The sequence below is a fragment of the Cryptomeria japonica genome, chromosome 11, assembly GCF_030272615.1.
Source record: "Cryptomeria japonica chromosome 11, Sugi_1.0, whole genome shotgun sequence".
Taxonomy (NCBI): Eukaryota; Viridiplantae; Streptophyta; class Pinopsida; order Cupressales; family Cupressaceae; genus Cryptomeria; species Cryptomeria japonica.
In genome coordinates, this window is record NC_081415.1 from 333961718 (window position 1) to 333987901 (window position 26184).

Consider the following 26184-nt stretch of genomic DNA (forward strand, 5'->3'; position numbering starts at 1 on the left):
TTACAAAAGAAGATGAAAGCTCCTTAAATAGAGATTACAAGAGGATCTTTCCATAACAAAAAACGATCAAGAATAGAAACACGAAAGAAAGAAAGTTAACTCTCTAAAACTAACTAAAGACAAAAGACCTGAAAGGAAGTTTCTAAATACTAACTAAATAACTAAGATGACCATTATATCAATATTACAATATTATTTTTATACCCTCCCTTAATGGTCATCTTACTAACTACCCTACAGAAGATGTGACATTATTTGCAAGACATTTGGCCACAAATGCATAGAAGGCTGCCCCTTCTCCTCAAAACGCTCTGCGACATGAGCCTACTAAGACCCTCCCTAATTCTACAAAACTTTTGGATATGACAAAGTTTACCACAATCCTTCCAACATGATGTTGGGTAACAAAGTATCCCTCCCGCTATTCAAATATACATAAACCAAGATCAGCTGCTCGAAAACTTCATAGGTCTGAAAGAACACATTTTTGACAAAAAAATGTCAAATGAAACAAACTCACAATTTTGTAAAAAAAACTTGTCAAAAACTTTTCCAGAACACCATTCACCCTAGAAACCCTAGGTGCAACCCAAAAACAAGCTGCAAGAAACCATGGTTTTGTGGAAAAAATCGTCAAACCCTTTGATGCAATCCTAAAATCAACATTGTTAAAAATCAGCAAAAACCTTCGTTTTGTAAAAAACGGTAAAACACCATGACCACAATTTTTAGGAAAAAATATGCAAAACTCTCCTGATTTTTATGGAAAAAATCATGCAAAACCCTTTTATGATTTTTTGTGGAAAAAAAATCAGAAAACCCAAAAAATAGCAATACCCTTCATGATTTTTTGTGGAAAAAAGTTAGAAAACCCTCTGGTAGACAAAGAGCCCATGAACAGAAAGACAGCCAAAAACCCTTAAAGCCTTTGAAAATCTTCAACAAACCCCTTGATTTTTTTCCCTGAAAAAATCGATCAGAAAACCCTTCTGACAATTTCTCACAAAAAAATCAAGAAAAAACCAAGATTTTATTTAAAAAATCATCAAAACCACTAAAAAACTTCTAGGTAACAACACCATCGCGATTTTTCATTAAAAAATTGTACAAAACTTCTGGAAATAAATTCCAGGTAACCACGAGTTTTTTTTTAAAATCCATCAAAAGATCTTTCCCCACTTTAATACCATGAAATGATAATTGATTATTAGATTATCACAAAAGGAGATGAAAGCTCCTTAACAGGAGATTACAAGAGGATATTTCCTAAGTTGCCGGTACGGGTACGGGTACGGGTACGGGTACGGGTACGTGGGTACGGTACGCTGGTACGGCATTTTTTTTAGGGGGGGCCTGGGTACGTATGGGTACGTCCGTACAAAAAAAGGTAAAAATCATAAATATATACATATATACACTCTAATAAGTAGAAACAAAAATTAAATTTAGAATCCCACATATCATCCATATGCTAAACAAAACTTGGAACTATCATATACGATTCATATTGATATAACTATAAGTCTATAACAAAATTACAAACTTTGAATGTTATGATAGATATCGAATTCATTGTTCACTGGCTCAACCGTTCAACAATAAAATGACACAACTAATAATCAGCAATAGCATCATATGGGTCACTAGGAAGATCAAGATCAACATCATCATTGACATTAGATGATGTAGGTAGAGTACTGGAACCACATGCAGCCTCACTACCACTTGCACTAGCAGCACATTGGCTATCAGACTCCCCAGAAAGTAAAGATTGTGTGGCAGCTGAAAAATCCAAATCAATTCGCTCTGGATCTACATCCCAAAACTTTGTGCTCCCATCCTTATACTCATTTTGTTTATGAGTAAGAAGGCGCAAGTTTGAATGCACATAAACGAGCTCTTCTGCCTTACTTGCTGCCAGTCGGTTGCGTTTCACTGAGTGGATAAAGGAGTATGTGCTCCAATTTCGCTCAGATGAAGAGGAACTAGCAACCTATTGAATAATTGACACAAAGTGAGAGGGTGACAATTATAAAATAGTAAAAAATCTAAATTTAGAGAGCAATAAAAATTATGAAACTTACTTGCGATAAAACTTTGATTGCAAGAGTTTGAAGGTTTGGTGATGTATGGCCATTGAGGTACCACCAAGCATGAGAATCCTTTTTATACTTGTCACGGAGAGCGGAAACACTTTGACCATTGGAGGCTACAAAATCAGCAAACTCACTTGTCATTAAATCCTCCATTTCAGAATCTGGGAAGAGTTTAGTAAGTGCTGTCCTACACCCTTCACTGACTTCTGAATCTCTATATGGTGGTACCCTTGATGGCTTAGCAAGCATTTCATCACTATAAAATTTGGGAGTCAATGCAAATGCAAGAAGATGTAGTGGGGTGGTCATTTTGTTCCACCGCTCAACACAAATTGATTGAACCTCTTTGAAGAAAGTTTCTTCGGGATCTTGCTCTTTTGCATTGATGATGGCTTTCATTTTCTCAATCATCGAGTCAATGCCATCATATACCTCTCCCAAACATGGGTGATCCATGTCAGTATAACGGATCATACTCATGATGGGCTCAGTGAAACTCAAAAGATATTCCACTCGATCCCACCAAGTGTCATCTAGGATCATGCGCTTTACATTTGCTGCCCTTTCAGTATTGGATTGCCTCCATAGGGACCAACTTTGACTAATTACCATGCTAGCAAGTGGCTGTCGCACCTTCACAAGTCGCCTCAAGACGATTGTGTTGGATGCAAATCGGGTCTCGGCAACCTATTCAAAAATTAAAAATAAAAATTAGAATACAAAGAAGACATGATAAAAAAATAAAAATTAAGTAACCATCAAAGTGAAATGTAGATTTTAAAAATTGAAGTGTTTCAATTACCTTTAGCAACTCCAACTGTGAAAATGATCTGAAAATGGCCTGTGACATGTTATGGTTTGTGATGAACATTTGGATCTCTTCAGCCTCAACATAAATTTGTTTGATCCAATCTATTTTCCTGCCTATCTTTTGTAGCATGAGGTTGAGAGAGTGGACAGCACAAGGTGTCCAAAATATGTGTTCAAACCGTGTCTCAATCAACATACCTGCAGCTCTACAATTCTTTGCATTGTCCGTTATTACTTGGACAACATTTTGAGGTCCCACATCCTGAATGCATTGTATAAGGATGTTAGCAATAAATTGTGCATCCTTCATCTGTCCCTCACAATCCACAGCTTTCAGAAACATTGCCCCTTTAGGGCACACTGCAATTACATTAATTAATGGCCGATTTTTGGTATCCTTCCATCCATCTGAAATGATGGACACCCCTGTTTGTTTCCATGAATTTCTAATGGGAGCCAATGCATTGTCTATGTTTTTTACCTCCTTTGCTAGTAAGGTGCTACGCACCTTCTCATAACCTGGCCCTGTGTACCCTTGTGGAGCCTCATTTACCTTTTTCAACATATCCTGCCAATATGGTGATCGTACCACATTAAATGACAAACCGTTTGCATATAGACATCTTCCAACGGATTGATCTGCAATCTCTCTAGCATCATTCTTAAATGCTCTCTCTAATGGTCCCTTGCTTCTCTTCACAATAACAGGTTCTTCACTAATTGGGTCCAAGAATGGGTGGCTCTCTACCACGATATCAGGAAAATCGCTATAAGATGGAGAAGTAGGGGGCCTCTTTGATTTACTTCCTCTTCCTGTCAACAAAGGATGGTTTGAGGCACGACCAACTCTTGCATCTGCTTCCTCTTGCTCTCTAATATATCCTGCTATTTCTTGAGGTGACATCCCATTTCCATTCTTTCCTAGACATGGTTTGATTCCTTGTTGGGGAATGGCACAAAAATGGGCTTTGACACGACTGTAGGAGCTAGTTTTTTTCGTACTACAGAAGTTGCATATCCATAAAAATGTTCCACCACCTTTTACTTGGTCTATTATTTTGACATATTTCCATAAAGGTGAATTTGGGTCAGTTTTGAAAGTCCGTTGAGGAGTAGAGCTAGTAGTCGTTGCCATTATGATTTCTACAACAAATTAAAAAATAATTATTAATATTTAATAAATTAATAGTAAACAATAGATTCTAAATGTTAAATATATAAAATTAAATTTAATAATTTATTTAAAATGAAAGTAATTAAATTTTAATTTTTAATTACACAAATTATTATAGACTATAGTTTGTTTAATAGTTTATTAAACAAACTATAGTTTATAATAATTTGTGTAATTAAAAATTAAAATTTAATTACTTTCATTTTAAATAAATTATTAAATTTAATTTTTAAATTTTATATAAATTATTAAATAAACTATAATAAAATTTTACAAACTAATAAATTTTTTTAAAAACTATAATAAAATTTTACAAACTAATAAATTTTTTTAAAAACTATAATAAAATTTAATTTTTTAACAAACTATGATCATTATTTTAACAAACTTAAAAAAAATTTAAAATTTAAAACCTGCGCTGGTTGTCAGCCGTCGCCCTCCTGCCTGGCACCTCCCGTCTCGCCTCTCTGTGCCGTCCTCGTGCCTCCGTCGTGCCTTTGTGGCGTCGCGCCTCTGTGCCGTCGTCGCGCCTCCGTTGCGCCTCCTGCCCGAGCGCCTCCGTCGAAGCCTCTGTGCCGTCGCGCCTCCGTTGCGCCTCCTGCCCTAGCGCCTCCTCTCACCTCTGTCGTTGCGCCTCCTCTCAAACCTGCATTTTTCGATTTTCCTCTCACTGTTTCGCGTGGAATAATGATTTCGCGTTTTTTAATTTTAGCTTTGCTTTAGGTTTAAAACGTGAAAAGACATGATTCGACCCGTAAAAAAACCCTCGAAATTTGTGTCCGATGCGGATTCGTCAAAAAAACCTTATGGAATCGCCACGTCTACACCGGATGCGTCTGGAATCGGGACTCCAAAAACGGATGCGTTTCAGGAGGCAAAAATCAGTACCCTGTCCGAATCCACAGGGATTCCGAGGCGAATCCGAATCCGATACGTATCGTATCCGGATTCGGGGGCAAAACCTGAAGTACCGGTAACTTAGGATATTTCCATAAAGGAAACGATTGAAAATAGAAACACGAATGATAGAAAGGAAACTTTCTAAAACTAACTAAAGAGAAAAGATGTGAAAGGAAGTTTCTAAATACTAAGTAAATGACTAAGATGACCCTTATATCAATATTGCAATATTATTTTAATAATCATCTTATTTGTCCCTACCCCTTGCCTCTTCTTAAGACTATGTCTGCTATCCTCTCCATCACTCTCCTCTTCCCAATCATGGATTGCTGAGTGTGATCCAAAACATCAATATAAAAACATAAACTGTTGATTCCAAAAGCAATCTTTTGAATACTACATGGATTGTGGAAAACTCATGCCAACTAAACTAGGCTAAACAAGTCTAACAAGGAAATCCTAATAAGGAGAACACAACATCTATCACAAACTCTCCTAGCACACAACGTTGATATCTCAAAAATATATAGAAATTTGGTTGTGTGACTAGCTAGCTCCCCTATACCATGGGCAGTCTTGTTGACATTCTAGGAAAAAGAATAGTGGATCCACCATGTCTAACAAGAGATGGTAAATAAGGAGCCCCATTAATTATTTGTCTATGATGAAGATTTGGTGATACTAATTCATCAACATCCATGCAAGCAGCTATAGTGTTCAGTGGTTGCTTAGGTGCCCAATAACTGAAGTAGAAACAATGAAGATGATCAATCTACTAGTCCTAGCTGACTCCTACAATGTCTGATGCTCAAGAATAATTGTTTTACAATTGTACAAACCCAAACACCTCCAATAAAGAACATTTACAAAAGGTAAGCAATCCTTTATATTCTCTATTTATTCAATAATATGTCCCATGAATCTCATAGTAGATAGGGCATCCAACATCTAAATATAAAGTGCTTTTCAAATTCCATCTCTTGGAGAGCACAAAGGAAACAAATGCTATCACCACCAAGAATTTGATGTTTTGTCTCAATGTTAAAACAGTGAGAGTGTACCCTCAATTGACCAAAAAGGATACTAGAGGCATGTGTCCAATGACACTGGAAATAATTACTATGAGGATGGGCAATGATACCAGCATCCACCTGCAAGAAATACTCAACATAAAAGACTATCTTATAATAGAGATGTTGGAGAAAAATCCCACCCCTGATAGGATATTTACTTTTCTAATTTTCGTGTCTTTGATTTGGATTTTATGTTTTTTGATATATTTACAATGTTTGATACAGCAATATAATGCAGCAAAATAGAAGATATTGCAATAATTATTTCAACTCAAAAAAACTGGACATAACATAGGGAATATACAGCTGAAAATTCCAGATTTTTACATCAGCTTGGATACTCAGTATTTTCAAAAAATATCGACAACCCAGTTCATAAAATATCCCGTATTATCTAAAACAATAATACCCAGAAAATTTAGGAGTTACAATTTATGAACTTGTAGGTAAGATATGCCTTGAAACCCTCTGCCATACATGGTTCCAGAATGAAGTATAAAGTTTGCAGCAATCATACAGTAGAAAGAATATCATCAAACCCCATCCAATATATGGCAGCAATGAAATCATCAAACCCTTGAAATTTTCTGTAGATTCTCACTTCCAATCTGCACACTAATGATTCCCACGTGCCAATGAACAAGGCACAACCAGCAATAAAGATATTTAATAATGCTTATCTTCAATAACTTATGATCTGCTCTAAATACCCTTGAAATACTTTGAGATAATCAACTCAGATTTGCATAAACTCCATTGATGCTCAGATGTAACCTCCGTATGAAGCCACCAACACAATCGAAGAGAGGCCACGTTCTCCAAGATTGAAATTACAGCAAAACCCTAGCTTTCTTCTTCAAAGCAAAAGCTTCTTCAGAATAGACAAATGTTGAAATGATTCGAAAATCCATGAAATGAAATCCAAATCCCCTTTTATAATGTATAATTTGCATTTGTCTTCATCTCCTTTAATTTACTATAATTTCATTTCTTTTTCCCTCCTTTTGGTACACAACATTAAAATATAAACTATACTTTATTAAACACTTATACCTCCCCTTTAAATAACACTTTATCACTTATTAAAAAGTAGTATACTTTTAAAACATTTAAATCTCCCTTTTAAATAAAATCCACTTAATTTATCAATGATATGCACTAAATAATTAATTATTATTAAAGTATTTAATAATAATTATAACATTATAACTCCATCATTAATCATTATTTCTCAATTCCGACTAAACTTAGGAATTAACCAATATATCCATTGTACATTCAACTACCTTACTAAAAATAGTAAAGGTCCCTCTCCAACAACCACTAACTTACTATAAATAGTAAGTCCCTCAAAATGGAACCAGAAACCTCTTGATAGCCTAGCCTCAGAATATACCAACAATCTAGAGAGAAAAACACTGCCATCTGAACTAGACCCTCTAATCCACCATACTAGCCTATGAAGGTCAAAAGATAGGCTAATCCTTCGAACTCTGATGCTCACGAAAATGGGAACATTACATGAAACACAAGCAACCTAAACATAAGTCAATAACTATCATTCATAATAGCTCTTTTAATTATTTTGCTCCCAAGTAGAAGGCAAGCAGGGACATCCAAAAAGCCTACCTATAAAAATGCTAATGGAATAGAAAAACAAAAAAATCTGTAAGTATGAACATTAGCATCATCCAAATAAATGGAGCGGAGGAAACCGCTTGACTAATCAAAATGATAAAAAGGAGTATCTCTCACAACCTAATATAAAATCACCCACAGATAATGTTCATCTGTTACAGTGGTCATTATACAGAAATTAGGCAAATTGATGTCTCTACTAATAACATTATATTTAGTACAAATTTCATTGTCAATAAAAATGGAACTATTGTTTGTGTAATCAGATTTTGGGTCTCAATTCTATGTAACTGACACTAACACAAAAGCAGACAGAGAGGACTAGGGTAATGTGCAGAATTTACAAGTGTTAAAGAATGATAAGACGGTTGAAATGCATTGGTTGAGGTTGCTGGCATGTCTGACTAATAGGTTGTTCCTATAAAGTACTGACTTGAGTGCTACTAATTGTAGAGTCAAAAATATCACTCTCATCACCCTTAGTGGCAATTGCAACATGTGGCGCCTCCCCCACGCTGCTTGGAGGACAAGTTCGCCAACTTGTCCTTTTGTCCACCGAAGAAGTCCATGTCGGCTTCCCTCGAGGCGAGCCAGCAGGTGGCCGTTGGGACATTACAACCCGCACCAAGAAGGAATCGTAACGCCTCCTTGCACGGCCAATGACATTCAAACTCGTCCCTTAGCCTATATCCAGGGTTTTGGGACATTTCCAGGGGATCTTTTGGCAGATTGGAGACTTGTTCTTGGAAATTGAAGCTCTTGGAGACACCACCACCATTGTTGCAACATCGTTGAGCTACCAAGTTTACCAAGCATACCAACACTTGCCAAGCACTAGGGGAGTAATCTAAATCTATCTTGCATTTCCAATATCTCGTTTATTTTCCAATTGCTAAATAGCATAGCATTGTCTTTGTATTTGTCTTTGCATTCTTCTTTATCAACTTCTTCATCATCTTCCTTTCCCATGGCTTTTTGGGTTGTCCGTGGAGGTGGAAACACCAAAACGGGGGTATGACTTTGGCAAGATGATAGTTGCAGCTGATCTTGATGTTGCTTTGACACTTTTAAGTCTTCATCGCAACATACCAGGTTGTTCTTCAATGTCAAACTTACCATTATCTTCCGCTCCAAAGAAGATGAAATACAAAATTGATAAGGACCAGAATGATATTTACCATTATCTTCCACCCAAAACACAACCCCTAGCATTTTCTCTCTTGCATGTGTGTAGGGATCACGTTGCAGGATTGAGTGTCATATTGCGGAAGGAAACATCACAGCAAGCATCTTGGTGAGTTCGTTCCTAACTTCCTCTTCTATTTAGCTATTCTTTTTCATAGTTAATATTTTGTACATTGCATTCTGTCTATTTAGTTAGCATACGTTGAGTTCTTCATTTTGTCTGTACGAACTGGACGTCTTTGTCTAGCTTTGTACTCTGTCTGACCTAGACACTAGTGCATTGCACTGCAGTCTGCTAACCACGTTGCAGTCTTGAACCCGCACTATCGTCTTGACCACAGAGCCTTGCAGAGTTCGCCAAAGGTCTGTCTCGATTCCCCGACAGGTCCAGAACATTTTGTTATCCCCTGGCCTAGCCTTGCGCCAATTCGCAGAGGTATCAGAAGGACCATTCGCTCTCCGAGGACTCATCATTCTCGGGGTGTCAAATTCCCTCTATTACATTTGGGTGAACCCGGCATGAAGGGGGATTCGTGTGTGTTTGCTTTTCCTAGTATAGCTTAGTTGCTTTATTTCATTTCCTTTTCCAGTTTAGTATAGTTGTTTTACTTTTCATCACATTCATTTAAAAACTTCAAAATTTTTAAAAAAAAAAAAATTTAAAAAGAACAAAACAAAAACCGAAAACAACAAACACCTTTTCCCCTTTCACGTTTTTATCTTAAACACATCAAAACAAAACAGTTCTACATCTTTTTCCAAAGACTTGCACAGGTGTCCCTGTTTCATGATTTGGTTGTCGATCAACTTATGAGCTTTACGACCCAGACTGTCATAGGAGCCGTAGTCAGGTGGTCATCCAGGAGGAGCTTCCCTCCTAATCATTATAGCCCTCCACTACCCGGTGCCATGCAGGATCCTCATCCTGATAATTTGTTGGGCTCTCACCATCTAAAGCACATTCAGATTGGGGATCCCTCTTCCCCTCCTGCTATCGATCACGATTCTGCTGTCTCTATCGATTTTGAGCAGATCGATTCTTGAGAGCAGAATTTGAGAGATTTTGAGGGATTCCTGAACTGTGAGAACGTCCTCCCCCAAGCCGGGAATGTCGTCAGCACGTTGAGAGACATTTTGATATCTAACAGGAGAGGCCTGGAGATGTTGAGGGCCCTATCCATGATTGTTAAAAGCCATGTGCCCCTAGCCGAGGCACCCCCTGTGGACACCCAGTTTGATCTATTCGAGTCCCAGGTCGGTGTTAGCATCCCAGTGTTGGGAACCTGCATGGTGGATTCCACCATCCCAAGTATCAGTGCCTCCTTTGTTCCTTTAGGTTACACGGGTATGGCTAGTGACTCTACTACTATTTCCGCTGCTGCCCATATTGCAATTCTCTCTGCCAGTGCCACGTCAACCAATATGTCATCTGGCGAGGGAGGTGGTGCAACTCCACCACCTCCTCCACCTACGAACTCGGTTTTGAATACTATACTGCAGAACATGGCCCAGCTTCAGTTGTAGCTCACTTCTCCGGCTTCTGCTTCCGACCAATCATCTGCACCCGCATACTATAGGAAGAGCCCTATAAACATCGCTATCTTGAATACCATCCTTCCAACGGTCGCCGAGTCGTTGAAGTTTGATAAGTTCAGTGGCGATGGTGACCCAAACACTCACATCGATTCATTTATAAACATGTGTAGTGAGAATCACAATCTAGAATTGGTTCTCCTTAAGCTGTTTGCTCGTTCCCTCAAAGGGACTACGTTGGAGTGGTATAATTGTTTGCCTAACCACTCCATCCGCACCTTTGACCAACTAATGGATCTCTTTCTCAAGAGGTTTCAGGCTAACATAAGCAGCAAGGTCACTATATCCGACTTTGTTTATTGTAAGCAGAAACCAAATGAGAAGGTGATGGATTTTATCTCACGATATCAGGCGATCTCAACTAAGATCCCCTTTGCCCTATCGGATAATGACTTGCAGTGTATGTTCATAGGCAACCTGCAGCCGGCATTGAGGGACAAGTTGTCCCTGAATCGTTATCAAAACTTTGCCAGCATGTGCTCTGCCTTGACTGATTATCAGCACACCGTGCCAGAGTTTGGAGACTCTTCTTCGAACCCTCATGGTGGGTCCTTCCCTGGCACGTCCTCAAATGGGTTTCAGAGGAATAAAGTCGTGGCTAATATAGCGGCTACTCCTCCGATAGCTACCTCTCAATCTTCGCAAAACCGAGTCTTCACCAAATTGAACAACTCTTATTTGAGTATCATGCAGCGGTTGTTGTGAGACAACCTAAGCCTAAACCTTTGTCAAATAGCCGACCCTTACCCCGCTGGTTCGATGGGTCGAAGTATTGTCATTACCATTGTGTGCTTGGTCATGACACTGAGAGATGTTATCGTCTTAGCCACATTGTCCAAGACCACATAGGCAGTGGGGCTATCAATGTTGATGCAAGGAAACACAATTCGAACAAGTCCATGGATAAAACCAACAGTGACTTGCAAATCTATACCAACCCGTTTCCTCCGCACTCGACAAATGTGATTTCTACATCTGATCCGGCCTTGAATGGTGGTCCATATGTCAATATGGTGACCATCACCCCTATTGTCTCCTCCCCTGCCCAGAAGGGGAAGGTTTCTGACATTCTTATCTCACTCTCATCGCTCGATGCCCCATATTGCAAAGATCCTGCTCCTCTCTATATCCTTGCTCGATTGAACAGTCAAACTGTCACAGCTGTGATGGTTGACCCCTCCAGCAAAGTTGATGTCATCACGAAGGAGACACTCTTCGTGAAAGGATGGTATAGGTTGATCTATGACGAGTGTCGCACTACCTTGCGGACCCACCATGGATTCTCTATCAGCCCATTAGGCAGCATCACCTTGATGGTCATGGTAGGTCCCAAGGCGATGTCCTCGGTTTTTACTATCATCCCTGAGTCTGATCTCTTCTGAGTCAAACTCAGGATCCCGTGGTTGATCGCCATGGAGACGATTCCTTCCGTAGTTCACAAGTGCTTAAAGTTTCCTCATGAGGGCGCAGTGCATGTTGTCCAGGACATTGGCTATCGACCGTTGATTGCCCGTGGGGACTTCTCTTTGGATCACTTCTGGCCTGCCCCGATTGGGCCAATGCTTCCCCGCGGTGACCTTTTATACCATGCGTATTATAAATACAAGACGAGGGAGTCGGCTTCTACGTCGCTGCAACCTGTCATACCTTTTTCGCCTCCTACATCAACTTCTCCACCCGAGATCCCGGTCTTGGAACAGGTTGTGCCACATGTCCCTCCATCACAGGGGGCAGGAGCTAAACCCGCTCCCTCATCGAGACCTCCTCGTCTGCCTAGGACCATGCAGACCCCAGTGGTGTCCTTTGTTCCTGCGACTGCACCTAGCGCAGCCAAAGGAAAGGCACCTTCACTGTTGAAGTCCACGGCCCGCCCACCCTTCGAGCTTCCCATCATGGCCGATACCCTAGGCCATCTCGCTATGCGAAGGGGAAGCGCTCATCTCGGGTTCCTTCGTCTCCGCTTGCATCTACATCACAGACCACGCCAACGCCTCCTATCCCTCCACCCGCTCCTCGAGCAAAGCAAGGTCAGGCTCCCGTCGCTGTGCCTGTTCAGGATGTCCCTCCTGTTTCATCGGTTAGGCCTTCTCCTGTCCTTGAGCTGATCTCGGAGGCCTCTCCTATGGAGCATGATGCTCCTGATACATCTTAGAGTGTGTTTGGTGGTCCCCACCTCTGTCGGATTAGCTTCTGTACGCACGTAAACGCTTCCAATGGGCCCAGGCTCGAGCGCATGACACTGCCTTACAGTCCACTGGTGCATCCTCCAGCGCTATTGTTTCGGATCATGTTCCTTCGGTGGCTCCCGCTTCTGCATCAATTTCGGTTTCGCATCCAGTTGCTCCAGGGACCTTTCATGAACCTCCCCCTAAGCGGGTGAAGGTCTTCATCGCTCCTTCCTTGGAGCCTCCACTTATCAGTTCTCTGTCGAACACTCCGCCCTTGTCCGTGCCATCGAATATGCCGCACACGCAGGTGGTCTCCAGCACAACTTTCGTTGTTCCACCTGTTATGTCGCCCCTTCAGCATCGCATCTTTCCTAGGGTCCTTCAACCTGCAACGGTCAATAGGAGGCTCGATACTCCTATCCCGTTCAAACACAAGTTCGAGGATGGCCCTATCCCAGAGTTCCGACATTGTCGGCCAGCACAGGTATGTTCCTCATCTCTACCATTGCGTGCTTCTCTGTTTGTTGCTTCGCCTGTGTCTATGTGTGTGATCGAGAAGGCCCCGCCTTCCCCCGAATTTGTCACTACCCCTCATCGAGAGGTCAGCAATCCTATCCTTATTTCATCTCCTTCGAGCGTGTCATCTGCTTCCTCCTCTAAGGGATGCATGTTCAATTCGTTGGAGGGGATCGTGGCACTATCTTCGATCTTCACAAGATCGTTGACCCTCTCCTCCTCCGAGCTTGCGGATGTCGATCTTCATGCGGCTTCATCCCTCACTCTCGTTGCGGGTGAGGCGTCAGGGGTCGCTCTGGCTGTTGTTCCCCTCCAAGCTATTCTGCCTTCTCCCTATGACCTATCTTGGGAGGACGAGGCTCTCCTTTAGGACAATGATCTCCTCAGGGACGACCCTTAGCTTATCATATTTTTTTTCTTCTACATCTACTTGCATGTATGCGTGCATGTGTTCCCCCATGATTTCTTTATCTGTTTGTTCCCTCCCGTGGGACCCAGGTCACCCTGTAGATACCTGGATATAGGAGGTTGACTGTCTTTATCTGTTGTTCTCTCCTGCAGGAACCGAGCTACTCCATAGGTGCTCGGATATAGGGGATTTTCTGTTGTACCAATTCTTCTATCTGTATATCTATTTCCTCTGTCCATCGTATCTTTGCTTTTTCGACTTATTTTCTTTGTCTTCATGTACCTTTCTTCAGATCCAAGATCTTTGGCACTATGACGATGCACCCATCTCGCAGTGATGTCTATACTTTCGACACTGCTATGGGTTATGATGCCAAATAATTGGATCCCCATGTCTCTTGCATTGCATCTTTTGATGTTGTGGATATCTATGTGCTACTTGTTCATTGGTGGCATTCCACGGAAACATCTCGTTATGTTGACGTGTCATAACTGCTCTTCTCCTTCGAATAACATATCATTCTAAGGGAGGGGCCATCATATCATCATTTCTGTATTTGTGCCATCATATCATCATTTCTGTATTTGTGCCTTTATTTTTATGCTTTTTCATGCATTTGCTTTATCATGTGCGCCTAGGTGGGGGCCAAACCACTTGATCTTTTCTTTCCAAGATCACCTAGGTGGGGGCAAAACCACTTGATCTATTCCAAAGATTGCCTACATGGGGGCTAAACCATCTTTCCAATCTGCATCATCTTTCTTGCCTTGGTAGAGGCCAGTCTACTATGTTCCAATTCCAATTGCCCTATCGCATGGCAATCTAGCATGTCGCTACCCATGCCGGCTAACTTATCTGCCCTATCGCATGGTGATCCAATGCCTCGCTACCCATGCCGGTATATCATTTCGCCCTATCATATGGTTATCCATATCGGCGTTCCAATTTGCCCTATCATATGGCTATCCATATCGGCGTTCCAATTTGCCCTATCAAATGGTTATCCCTACCAGCATTCCAATTTTCCCTATCGTATGGTCATCCATATGGGCTTATCACGCCCTATTATATGGCTCTCGACATTGTGCATCACGCTAACCATATCAGCATATCTTGTACCAATGGCGGCCGCCCTATCTTGTATCTTTTCGTCATCAAGGACTTTCCTCCAGGGCGAGGCTTGTTCTTATTGCGCTTTGTTCCAGCTTCTTTATCATATCTTATCATCCATCAGGCTAGACTGCAGCTAGCGTGTTGTCGATGTTCCAAGTACCGATTTCTATTCAAAAATTCTAGCATCATATCGCCGGTGTCAACTTTGTCTGATCAACGAGCATCTGCTTCCCTATCACAATATTTTCTCTTCACCTTTTCTACCTTTCCTACTTTAGCTTCGCATCTCTTAACAGAGACATGCTTGCTAAAGTGGGGGCATAAAGCCTGAAACATATACTCACTACATAGATACAAGGCATGAATCATAAACACACGTAAGGCACTAAATATACACATAAAGGTATCTAAGGCAAGAAGACAATGAAGCATAAATACATGTAAGGTGCAAATACACGCAAGATATGGAACATACATAAATTTAAATTTAAGAATCACAAATTGTCACAAGGTAGGAAGCATACATTTATAACAGCAATGTTGGCTTATTTATAATTAACCCTAATTGTATGGCAGTTATGTGGTTTTGTCCCACAAGATGGCAGGATTATGCTCTGATACCAATTGTAATGTCCCCTATTTATACTCTATCAATTATCAAGCAACATCTATGTTACTACCTTAATTAAGCATAGTCAACAATACCTTGTGATATAACTTCTTAAAATCATCCCCTAATTTACAATAGTTTCGTCCCTCTTCCCAGAAGAGGGCTTGGATGTCTAGGGCACTTGAAACCAACTCTCAAGTTACCCCAGATTACTGAACTCAGTCCATTCACCCTTGGGGCATGCAGCCCAGATTTCAGGAGGAGTCTTTCACCCTTGGGGCATCCTATCAGATGGATTTACTCCACCCCTCCCTAGCAGCTCCCATCTCCCTAGGGGATTAGGAAAAATATGGAACTGATTATAGATTAGATCGGCTTTCAGGCATTTTGTTACTAGAATTATTTATTGTTATTTCACTCGTGTTATCTTAGATAATTAATTAATTGTAGTCATGTTTTGGATACCCTAATTTATTTGTCTTTGATGAATTTATGTTACTATGTATCTATTTAATTCTACTTGTTCTTCAGAATGGATTACTAATCTATTCTCTTGTGTATATATTCATATAATTGTCCTCTATATAGATATATATATTTATTTACATACATAAATAAATAAATTAATTAAAATTATATTATCAATTATAAATGTATTTAATAATTACCTGTTGTATAAATTATTAATGCCACTACTGACTTAAAATATTAGTTATTAGTATATTTGTGACTGTAAAGACAGACAGATCTGACATGTCTTCCATTATATATATAATTAAACATGACTCATACGTATTGCAGTCTATATTAACATTACTATTAAATTCTGTATAGAGACATTATCAGGCTTCATATATTAAGCATACCATTGGGAGCCAGATGGAAATAGCTGACATGCACTGACTCATCCTTTCCTTCTTTTTTTTTTCTCTATCCTTCCATGATGATTTATTGAATGCTGGCGTGTTCCACTTATACCCCTCCATTGGGTTTGTAGGGTGGTGACTTTCCTTCAGGGTTGTGGACGATGAGATTGAATGAGTCTATTGGATACCAATCGCATCCCTTCAGTATCTAACCGCCACTCTGTATAGAGACATTATCAGGCTTCATATATTAAGCATACCATTGGGAGCCAGATGGAAATAGCTGACATGCACTGACTCATCCTTTCCTTCTTTTTTTTTTCTCTATCCTTCCATGATGATTTATTGAATGCTGGCGTGTTCCACTTATACCCCTCCATTGGGTTTGTAGGGTGGTGACTTTCCTTCAGGGTTGTGGACGATGAGATTGAATGAGTCTATTGGATACCAATCGCATCCCTTCAGTATCTAACCGCCACTCTTAATTCATCCTTGTTAAGTCTTAGAATTAATCTTAATCTATTTAGGGAATATCTCTGTTAGGAAAGGCGAAGGAAGGCGATCCATAAAGCAATTATAGTTTGCTAGGCACACAGTAATAATCTCGATCTGCACACCATAATAATCACGACCTGCTCACAGTAATAATCAGGATATGTTGCTATTACTCGGGTCAATGTTAGTAACAAAGAAACGAGACTCGAGACTTGGACACGACTCGGCAAGGCCTACTCGTCTCAGGACTCGAGACTCGGAGTCGAAACTCAGCGCAGACTCGGCTGGACTCGGCAAAGTGAAAAACTCAAGAAATTTAGAGATTTTTAAAGATTTTGGACCCCAATCTATGTCTGGCCGAGTCTGGCCGAGTCCAGGCGAGTCCCAGACTCGATCGAGTCCGAGTCCGAGCCCACTGGACTTGGCCAGCATGACTCAACTCGGAAATCGCCCAAACTCGACGATTTTGGGCAATTCCCGTTTCTCTGGTTAGTAATAAGAATGTAATTTAGTGCTTGTTAAGGTTCATTTAAGAGTATTAACAGATCAAAGGATAATTGACAGTTTAGACTGGATTATATTATGTCTCCCGATGATACACAATTCGATGGTGATTATTATGTTTTCTATACTATTGAATGCTTATTCAAAATGATGTTTAATTGATTCATGATTTCTCAATCTCATGAAATTCAATGCCTTGACAGATCACCGAATATATGAAGAAATTCGTTGGTTTGGCTGAAAAGCACATCGTGGGATGACTGGGTCCTTTGTGTAACTGCTAACTTCAACTAAGACATGCAGATATCTGAATTTGTTTGTTATTTTCTTTCCTGCTTGTCTGAGTTTGATTTAGGAGAAAAGAAAATCGTGAAGTCTTTGGAAAGACAATTCTCTTTTGTTAGGTTATCTACTGTGAAGATGGGAACATGACACATTGCCAAGTTCTCATAGAGAAAACAATAGAAATTAGAATATAAATTAGTATTACCATACAATGATCCTGGACCACTTGTCCAAAAATGAAGGATTTGAACAAAGATGTCAATACTTAATGATGCTTGGGGTTCTTCCCATGGTGTGTTGGTTAACTAGTGGCGTTGTTGTTGTGGCCACCAAGGTTCAAACCCCTGCTGGGCCATTATGATCGCAGGCTTGTGCCTTCGCTGATCCAATGTGCTTGTGGGTTTGAGCCTCAGCTTTGATAAATGGGGATGAGCTCCCCCATTTATGACATCACCAGTTCATAAGTCTGGGTCAAAAGTATTTCACGTGGGGCCAGAGGGCATGTCGTGCCAACATCACCAGTCACGTTAAAATGTTTACCAGGCACTTCAAAAAAAAAAAAAAAAGTTAATGATGTTTGAAAAATAAAAAATTTCTAGTCTCAGAATTTCTACATAATTTAAGATAGATTCTGCCAACAGTATCAGCCCCGACATCTATTAATCCATATGGATAAGCATAACTATCACATGATAAATGTCATTAATACAATGTAAAGTTATGTTCTAGAAAACGATTTTTATTACATGGTAAATAAGTATTCTTATTTGCATCCAGCCACTATGTTATTGATTTTTTATGTATATAAAAATGAATGTAGCAATATGAGGCTATAGATTGGTATTGTTATCATTAACAAACATTATGCTATTTCTATCGAATAAGTAGTTAAAAAGGATGACACTCAAATAGAGATGGTGATACCAAGTATCACATGGTCCCTCATTATAACACTAAGGGGTGTGTGATCCATGAGCACCATGCAAAAAGCACTGCCAATTTATTTGGAAATCAATAATTTATTTAACATAAAAAGCCTTGGGGTGGTCAGTGCTTTACCAGCACCTGCAGGTCAAATCAAGGGTCCAAACTCAACAAGATTCGTATATTAGTTTCTATGTGCATTTTATGTAAGAGAGATGAGTATTTGGACATGTTTTCTGACAGCAATATTTCCCAGGCTTTTCAGTCATGGTTGCAAGTCAAATTGAACTATTTATTATCACCCCTCTTTCATCAAGACATTCTCTTCTGAGGAATATTAAATGATCAGAAATAGCTGTGAAACACTATGGGATACTGTTGGTGTCTGTTTTATCATCTACCAAACATTAGGATAGGATACCCGAAGGTATTATATCCTCTCCTGAAAAATCACTACTGATTCCAAGCTCTATATGTGCGAACAAGCGACTTTAGTGGAATAGCTTCTTGGGTAGTGTATGTTTGCCCTCTCGGGTAAACGGTTAAATGCAGAAAGTAAATGCACAGAACATAATGGAAATATATTAAATAACCAGCCTCTATATTAATTCCACAGTCCATGTACAATAAGTTCTTATAACATTACATCTGACACGACTAACATGATCCTACTTTGAAGAAAAGGTACACAATATATAATACCTGAAGGGGTGCGACACAACCATCGCGACTCCAACTACCTACCCGTCGGCTAACTAACTGACCACCGTAACTCATTATTACCGACGACAACATAAACATAACAACATAACATAATGATTATTCCCGGCAACATCATCCCCCCCAAGAAAAGAAGTCGACTCAGACGACTTAATACAAAATAGAGATGAACGGCAGAAACTACTGACGCCAGTCGGGCCCGGATCTTATACACTTCCTGCGTCCTCGCCTGAAAACCCTTTTCTGCTACCATCCGATGCTCAAGTGCGGATTTCACCAATATTGATTCCTTTGCCATCACGGTCCTCCTGTGCCTAACCCAAACTTGTCTGCAAAACACGTTTTTCAGTCTCAGCTTCCACCAACTGCTACTCAAATGATATTGTCTCCCTAGCCAATTTGTCCTCGATAGCCACCCGTGCTGCTCTCCCAGCATCCAACTCCTGGGTACGCTGAACTAAGTCTCACGCGACTATTGCCTCCAACCTGGTGGTCAACTCCTCCCGAGCCCTCTGTGCATCCACCAAGGCAACCTCACGTCCAGCCGAGACATACTCCGAGTTCCTCAAAGCGTACCTATCCTGCCTGGAGGTGGCCACAATCCGCTGGCACAAATGCTAGGAGACACCTCAAATCCTCCATCACACTCCCCAAAGGCCAAAAACTGAACTGAATAACTCCCTAGTGTCATACAACTGCGCGGACCTGCAATGCCTTCCCTCAAACTCTGTTTGTTCCCAACCTCCAAATCCGTCTCCCTCTACAGCTTATGGCTTCCCCACCAATGCTTAGCTGCAGGCTTCTTTCTCACAGTACAGACAACCACAACACTTCCTGTGGTCTTCTGTAGCTCAAAATAAACTGGGGGTCTGGGGGCAACGCCCCCAGCGGGGTCGAGGGGCAGCGCCCCTCGCGGGGTCGCCGTTGGTGTTACCACCGCACGGTGGTGACCATCGGTGTTGCCACCGCTGGGGTGGCCCACCGCACGGTGGTCACCGTCGTACGGTGGTCCGTTCCTTTTTTATAATTTTTCTCTTTTTTTTTTTACTTTTTTTTTTTAATAATTTTTTGACCGTACGGTCGCTGTCGTACGACCGTACGGTTTTTTTCATTTTTTAATAATTTTTGACCGTACGGTCGCCTGTCATACAACTGTACGTTTTTTGTTTTTTTTTTCTCATCTCCTAATTTAGTTGTCTTAGAGAGTCGTCTGCTCGGGTCCCCTGTCTTTGGGATTGCCCTTCATCCTTCTCGGTTTTCCTCGCCCGAGAGTCGCCTGCTGTGGTCTTGTGCCTCTTGAGTCGCCTGCCTGGCCTCTCAAGTCCCCTTCCATCCTCTCGGGTGTCCATCCGGCCTCTCAGGTTCCCTGCGCGCTTCGCGTGGTAGGGTTTCAATTTGGACCTATTGGTGGCAAGTTTATTTTCCATGGCCATCCGAAGACCTGGAACCACAAATTCTACAGGGACCACAGTCTCCTTCCCGTACATAAGAAGAAGAAGGATAATAAAGATTTTGAAGGCAGCGGCCTTCCACACAGGGTTCCAATCGTTGCCGACACTCTTCGGATTATTTACATCGCCAGGGTTTGGGGCGTCTCCCTTCCAATATTCTCTGTATTCCGGCAGGTACACCTCTGTTGGTTGCTCTGGTTCCTCTACTTCAAGCCTGTAGCTTTGGAACATTTCGTAATCCTCCATTTGCCAGTGGAAGAGCCCGTTAAGTGAGCATACCTCATCTTTAGAACATCCCTCCAATTCGAGCACCCCTTCACTGTTCGGCTCCATCGCGTTCTTGCCCTTGCTTTCATCGGGACCCCCTTCCCCTTTATTAGAGTCCTCTGAGTCCGAGTCAGAAGGGGCGAGCTCTTCGCCAACATCTTGGGTGTGTAGGTCAATGGTATATTTCCGCCCTCCCTTCTCCATGGAAAGTGTATTTTTCTTCCAGTTGTGGTTTACCCTCGCATTGATCAACCACGCTCTCCCCAGGATGGCGTCATAGCCTTTCTTCTTCGAGGGAATAACCACGAAATCTAACAAGAATGGTTGCGTACCAATTGTCACTTGTTGGGCCATCAACAGGCCGAGTGGCTTAATGTCGTGTTGGTCCGCTCCCACCAGGTTGAATGTGGGTGGCCACAGGGTGGGCTTCCCCAGCCGCTTCCATGTTTCTTCTGGTAGTATATTCATCCCAGATCCCCCGTCTACAATGGTGTCCTTCAGAATGGTCCCACGGATACCCATTTCTACCACAGCTGGGTGTCTACCACTGCTCAAGGCTAGTAACATCGGGTCAGTCGAAGGGCTAACGGAAACCTCCACCTGTGGTGTACTCTTCGAAGCGGTGGCGGGAACCCCTACGTGTGATGCACTCGACACTGCGGTGCTTTGCACATTGGTGAGGATGGCAGTCCTCAATTGTGGCATAGAGTGTAGAAGGTCTTTTACCTTTATCGGCACCTCTATCTGCAAGATTTGCCCAATGATGTTATTTTCCGCTTCCGTACGGGATGATGTACTCGCCACCTCGTTGTCCCGTCGTTCGGTCGTCATCTCACGTTCAATATTGGCCTTTGCCTCCCGTAATCTCTCCTTCTCCGTACGGGGGTCGAGATAAGTGGCTTTTTCGTCTGGGTGCGGGTGATCGCCAATACTTCTTTCTCACCAGTCTTCTTAGCCTTCTCAATGTTGAGGAGATTAACCCCTGCCTACGGGCAATTTGCGTCCTCATGGTCGCCTGGCCCACACCAACGGCAGAGGTGCTGAGGGGTGGCTTCCTTCGTGCAATCACGGGCGAAGTGCCCCCACTGATTACAGGCCCTACATTGGATAATTGGCCAGCCCTTGGCATCATATTGGATACGGCTTCCGTTATTGTTATTGTTGCTAATCCTTCCGCTGCCGCGTCTGTTGTCTCGGTATCCTCCAAATGATGTCGTTGTGTTAGTATGTTGGCCGGTACCCGCTAGTGCGGATGTTGTGGCCTGCTCCGTGAACAGCACCTGGCTCATTTGCGTACTTTGGGTTTTCATGTTGTATGGGCACTCCTTGGTGGAGTGTCCCATCACTTGGCAAATCTCGCAGAATGCCTTGTTTTGGCAAGTACCCTTTGTGTACCCTTCCTCTTTGCACTCAGTGCACCATATGTCCCCTTCGTTCCGACCAGTGCTTCTCATTATTTTGAATTCTTTTCTCATTCGCTCCATGTCTTTCTGGAGTGCTTGCACCCGTTTGCCAACCTCGTCATCGCTGCTGCTTTCCTGTGAAGAGTCATCATCCTCGAATGAGGATTTATTACTTTTCTTCTTCTTTGATGTTTTGTGTTCGCTCTCCAGGTCCATCGCCCTATTATAAGCGTCGTCATATGACGTCGGGGGTACAATTTTCATCTTCCTCCGTAGGGAGGATTTCAACCCTTCAACGAACCATCGTTTCTTCAATCCATCTGCGGGTTGCCTTTCCATTTTACCCAAGAGTTCTTTCAGCCTCCGACTGTATGCCCATACTGTCTCCCTGGTACCTTGTTTGGTACTGTATATCTCCGTTACAATTTCATTGTCATCACGGAGCAACCGAAACTCCCCCGTGAATTCCTTCTGTAGATTGGCCCACGTGGCCACTTTTTGCTTGTCCACATCGAAGTACCAATCTATGGCAACTCCTCGTAACGTGGCTGGGAACTGCTGTACCCAATCATCCTGGTCTGTTACTCTGTTGGCGGACCAAATGGTTTCACATGTACGGCAGTGCCGTAAGGGGTCTTCCTTGCCCTCCCCTATGAACTTTGGCAATTTTTGTTTACTCGCCATCCCACCGCTGGGTCTCGCTCCTCTAATTCCTTGTGTGCTTGTACCTGGCGATCCTCCGCCTCCTGCAACTAAACCTCCACTCGTGGGTCCTCCAGAAAAAGTTGCTGACACCGAACCAAACAAATTGCCTCCCGTACGATACCCTTGTGCTCCCTCGGCACCTTCGATCGTACCGTCACATTCCGGTGTCTCCCTCCAGTTGTCCTCTGAAATGGACAAACTCTTTAGCACGTCTTTGGTAGCGTCGATCAAGCTTAGACTTCGCCTTGTTTGTTCCACCAACTCTTCGCGGCTTCTTACCCTACGATGGTATTCTGGCGAACTGTAGAGTTCTCCTTCGGCACCCTCCGTGACTCCTTCTGGCAGCCCTACAACAGTGTAGACAGTGTAGTTCTCTCCGTCTATCTCTGCCTCCGCAACCTCCGTGACACCTCCTAGGTTCCCTTCGGGCAACCCCTCGGCCGGTCGTCCCTCGACAAGTTGCCTTAGCCTACGCCTTCGTTCTATCTGTTGTTTGAGATTCAACGCGGTTTGTGCCACTTCCCATTCGTCACTCTGTATCTTTTTATTTGTCCTTATTTAGTCTATTGGGCATAAGTCACTTCCATACACAGCAACCACACGCCATGTACACAAAAAAACTTTTATTATTTTTATTTTTTATTTCGCCTTTTGGCCACAATTTATATCAGCAGTGTGTTGGGATTATTACAAGGTTCCATTTCCTCCTGGCCTAGCGCCATCTCGTTCCGTTTCCCGTCGGCTGTTCTCTTCGTAGCGTTGCAGGATTTGTTGTCGTCGCTCTTCCTGGGCAATCTCCTCCAGGCGGGCCTGTTGTGCCAGCGATGCCTGTGCAAGCAACCGGAGGAGGTGGTTCATCAACCGGTTTACTGCCGGGCTAACCTCCAGCACTGTCCACACGGCACTTGGTGGGATTTCTGCCTCCGCCGCCTCTCGTCGGACGTAGGTCTGAATGGCTACCTGGAGCAAAATTGAAAATTCTCGCGTTGCCGTGTCTTCTCCTGTGTAAAGTTCTGTCCGCGCGTCGTCGGCCTCCGGGTTTACTTCACCAACGGGTAGGCCCATTGTGTCTGTGCGCCATCCGTGTCTTCTGTTCCCGAGTTCGTCTAGGCAGCGGCACCAAATGTTTGCCCTCTCGGGTAAACGGTTAAATGCAGAAAGTAAATGCACAGAACATAATGGAAATATATTAAATAACCAGCCTCTATATTAATTCCACAGTCCATGTACAATAAGTGCTTATAACATTACATCTGACACGACTAACATGATCCTACTTCGAAGAAAAGGTACACAATATATAATACCCGAAGGGGTGCGACACAACCATCGCGACTCCAACTACCTACCCGTCGGCTAACTAACTGACCACCGTAACTCATTATTACCGACGACAACATAAACATAACAACATAACATAATGATTATTCCCGGCAACAGTGTATGCTGAAATTTCAAGGGGGACTTACGTTTGACAAGTATCTTGAACTGCTGAACTTAGATGGATTTAGCAATTTTAGGCTCTTCTTTTTTTTGGGAATTTTCCAGGATTTAGACTTTCAAAAGAAAGGGAAAAAGAGATAGGGTTTAGGAAGGCTAATCTAATCCTACGAACTCTGGAGACGGTATCAACTAGGTGTTCTCGAGGAACCAAATCTTGCTTCGCCACACTAGGGACAACTACACAAGGCCAGTGCAATCTTCAATGGGTTGTGCTTATGATCGAGATGTTGGGATGCACAGGGGATGGGCTCAGACTAACTTTGCACGGTGAGATGGAAATCATCCATACACCAAAAGTAAGAGCGGAGATACACCATCAATTGACACTTATCAAATCCTTCATTCGAATTAACAACAATGAAAGCAAATCTAAGTTAATTTTAACTAAGTGTTGAGGCAATTGAAACCATGCAAATCATTCAAATAATAGAGATTACAAAGCAGCGCACATGCAATATATTATCTAGAAATGACCTTAAGCAACAATACATCAAAAACCTCACACTCGCCAAATGAGGGGAGGCAACCTTATATAGCTTCAAGAATAAATGAACAGCCGAGATCAAACAGTGATCAAGGGCCCAAATTGAAAGCTATAAACCCTAATTAGGGTTTCCCAAAACTAACTACCCTCAACCAATTACACTTGGGACACTTGTCCTTCTTGCTAAATATGAACCATCAATGAAAATAGAAGGTTGTTGCATTGTGAAGTGTGCCCTTCTAGAAGCTTCTGGATAAGTCAGGTTCATCGAATCTAGACATGCTAACTTGGAGCGATCTGATTGGTTGGAAGATGACGAGGCGCCACCTCAACGTGTTGAATGTCTTCCTTGAATTTTCCAATTTGTGTCAAGAAATTGTCTAAGAATGGAAATTTGATTCCTTCTTGTCACCATTTGATTCTGCTTGGGAGCTTGTATTTTTCAATTCCTTCCGAAGATGAAATCCTTCAAGAAGTTGGAAGTTTATTTAACTTTCCCATATTTTCACCAAGTCTGAGAACTTTTCTTTCTCTATGCCTTGAGATTCTTTCAAGTGCCTCGAATTTGGAGAAGAAATTTCTTCGCAAAGTATTTCTCATACTTAGCCAAATTTTGTCCCTCTCTATGCTCGGACGAACCTTGCTCGTGGTCCCGTTTTCAATTTTGAAATTGGCTCGAAACTCCATTTGTGTTTTTTGTGATGATCCTGCCTTCAGTTGCCAATTTATGTTGTGTGGGAGGAGGGTTAAAAAGCTCTGGGTAACCCCTTGCAAATATGAAATGATGGGATCAAGTTGTTCAGGCATTCGCTATGATCATGTCCTTCTTCTCGATACCCTGACATGCCTTCAACATTTCCCATACTTAGCCAAATTTTGGCTATCTTCATGCCCGGATGAACCTGGCCTGTGAACTCCAACTGCGATCTCTATGATGATCCCGCTTCTATTTCCTCTTGCGACCTGTAAAACCAAAGGAAAATAAGTTAGAAATCTATCTTGGATTAAAGAAAATCGAGGCTGCGAATGGCTAAGTGTTTGGAAAATTTCACTTCATTTTCATACTTAGCCATAAAAACTGAAATTTCATCCTCAAAACCCTTCAATCTTCAAGGGTGGTTGTGATCATAAATCAACACCAAGTGTTATAACTCCGAAAATTTCTTATACTTAGCCAAAAAAAAAAAAAAAAAGGATTTTCATTCTCTAGAAATTCGAATAAGTTTACTAAAAATCATTTCTTAAACTCAGAAAAATACTTAGAAAATTCATAAATCTGCGTCATGAATTCG

The 26184-nt window shown here is 41.9% G+C and overlaps 2 protein-coding genes across 14 annotated transcripts in view; both read right to left on the bottom strand.

The window, feature by feature from the left end:
• Positions 1 to 26184, bottom strand: part of LOC131075033 (glycerol-3-phosphate acyltransferase 9) — a 337473-nt gene that overhangs the window by 213333 nt on the left and 97956 nt on the right. The window lies entirely within an intron of this gene.
• On the bottom strand, positions 1283 to 4080 carry LOC131054515 (uncharacterized). Its single transcript, XM_057989045.2, has 3 exons — positions 2899 to 4080; positions 2085 to 2783; positions 1283 to 1993 (listed from the first exon to the last, which is right to left on the bottom strand). Exons 1-3 carry the CDS (start codon positions 4039 to 4041, stop codon positions 1613 to 1615), a joined length of 2223 nt encoding a protein of 740 aa, XP_057845028.2. The 5' UTR covers positions 4042 to 4080; the 3' UTR covers positions 1283 to 1612.

Coding starts and splice junctions, on each gene's coding strand:
- LOC131054515 (XM_057989045.2), bottom strand. CDS start 4,041: ATGGCAACGACTACTAGCTCTACTCCTCAACGGACTTTCAAAACTGAC. Junction 2,784..2,898: donor CACAGTTGGAGTTGCTAAAG/GTAATTGAAACA, acceptor ATTTTTGAATAG/GTTGCCGAGACCCGATTTGC. Junction 1,994..2,084: donor CAATCAAAGTTTTATCGCAA/GTAAGTTTCATA, acceptor ATTATTCAATAG/GTTGCTAGTTCCTCTTCATC.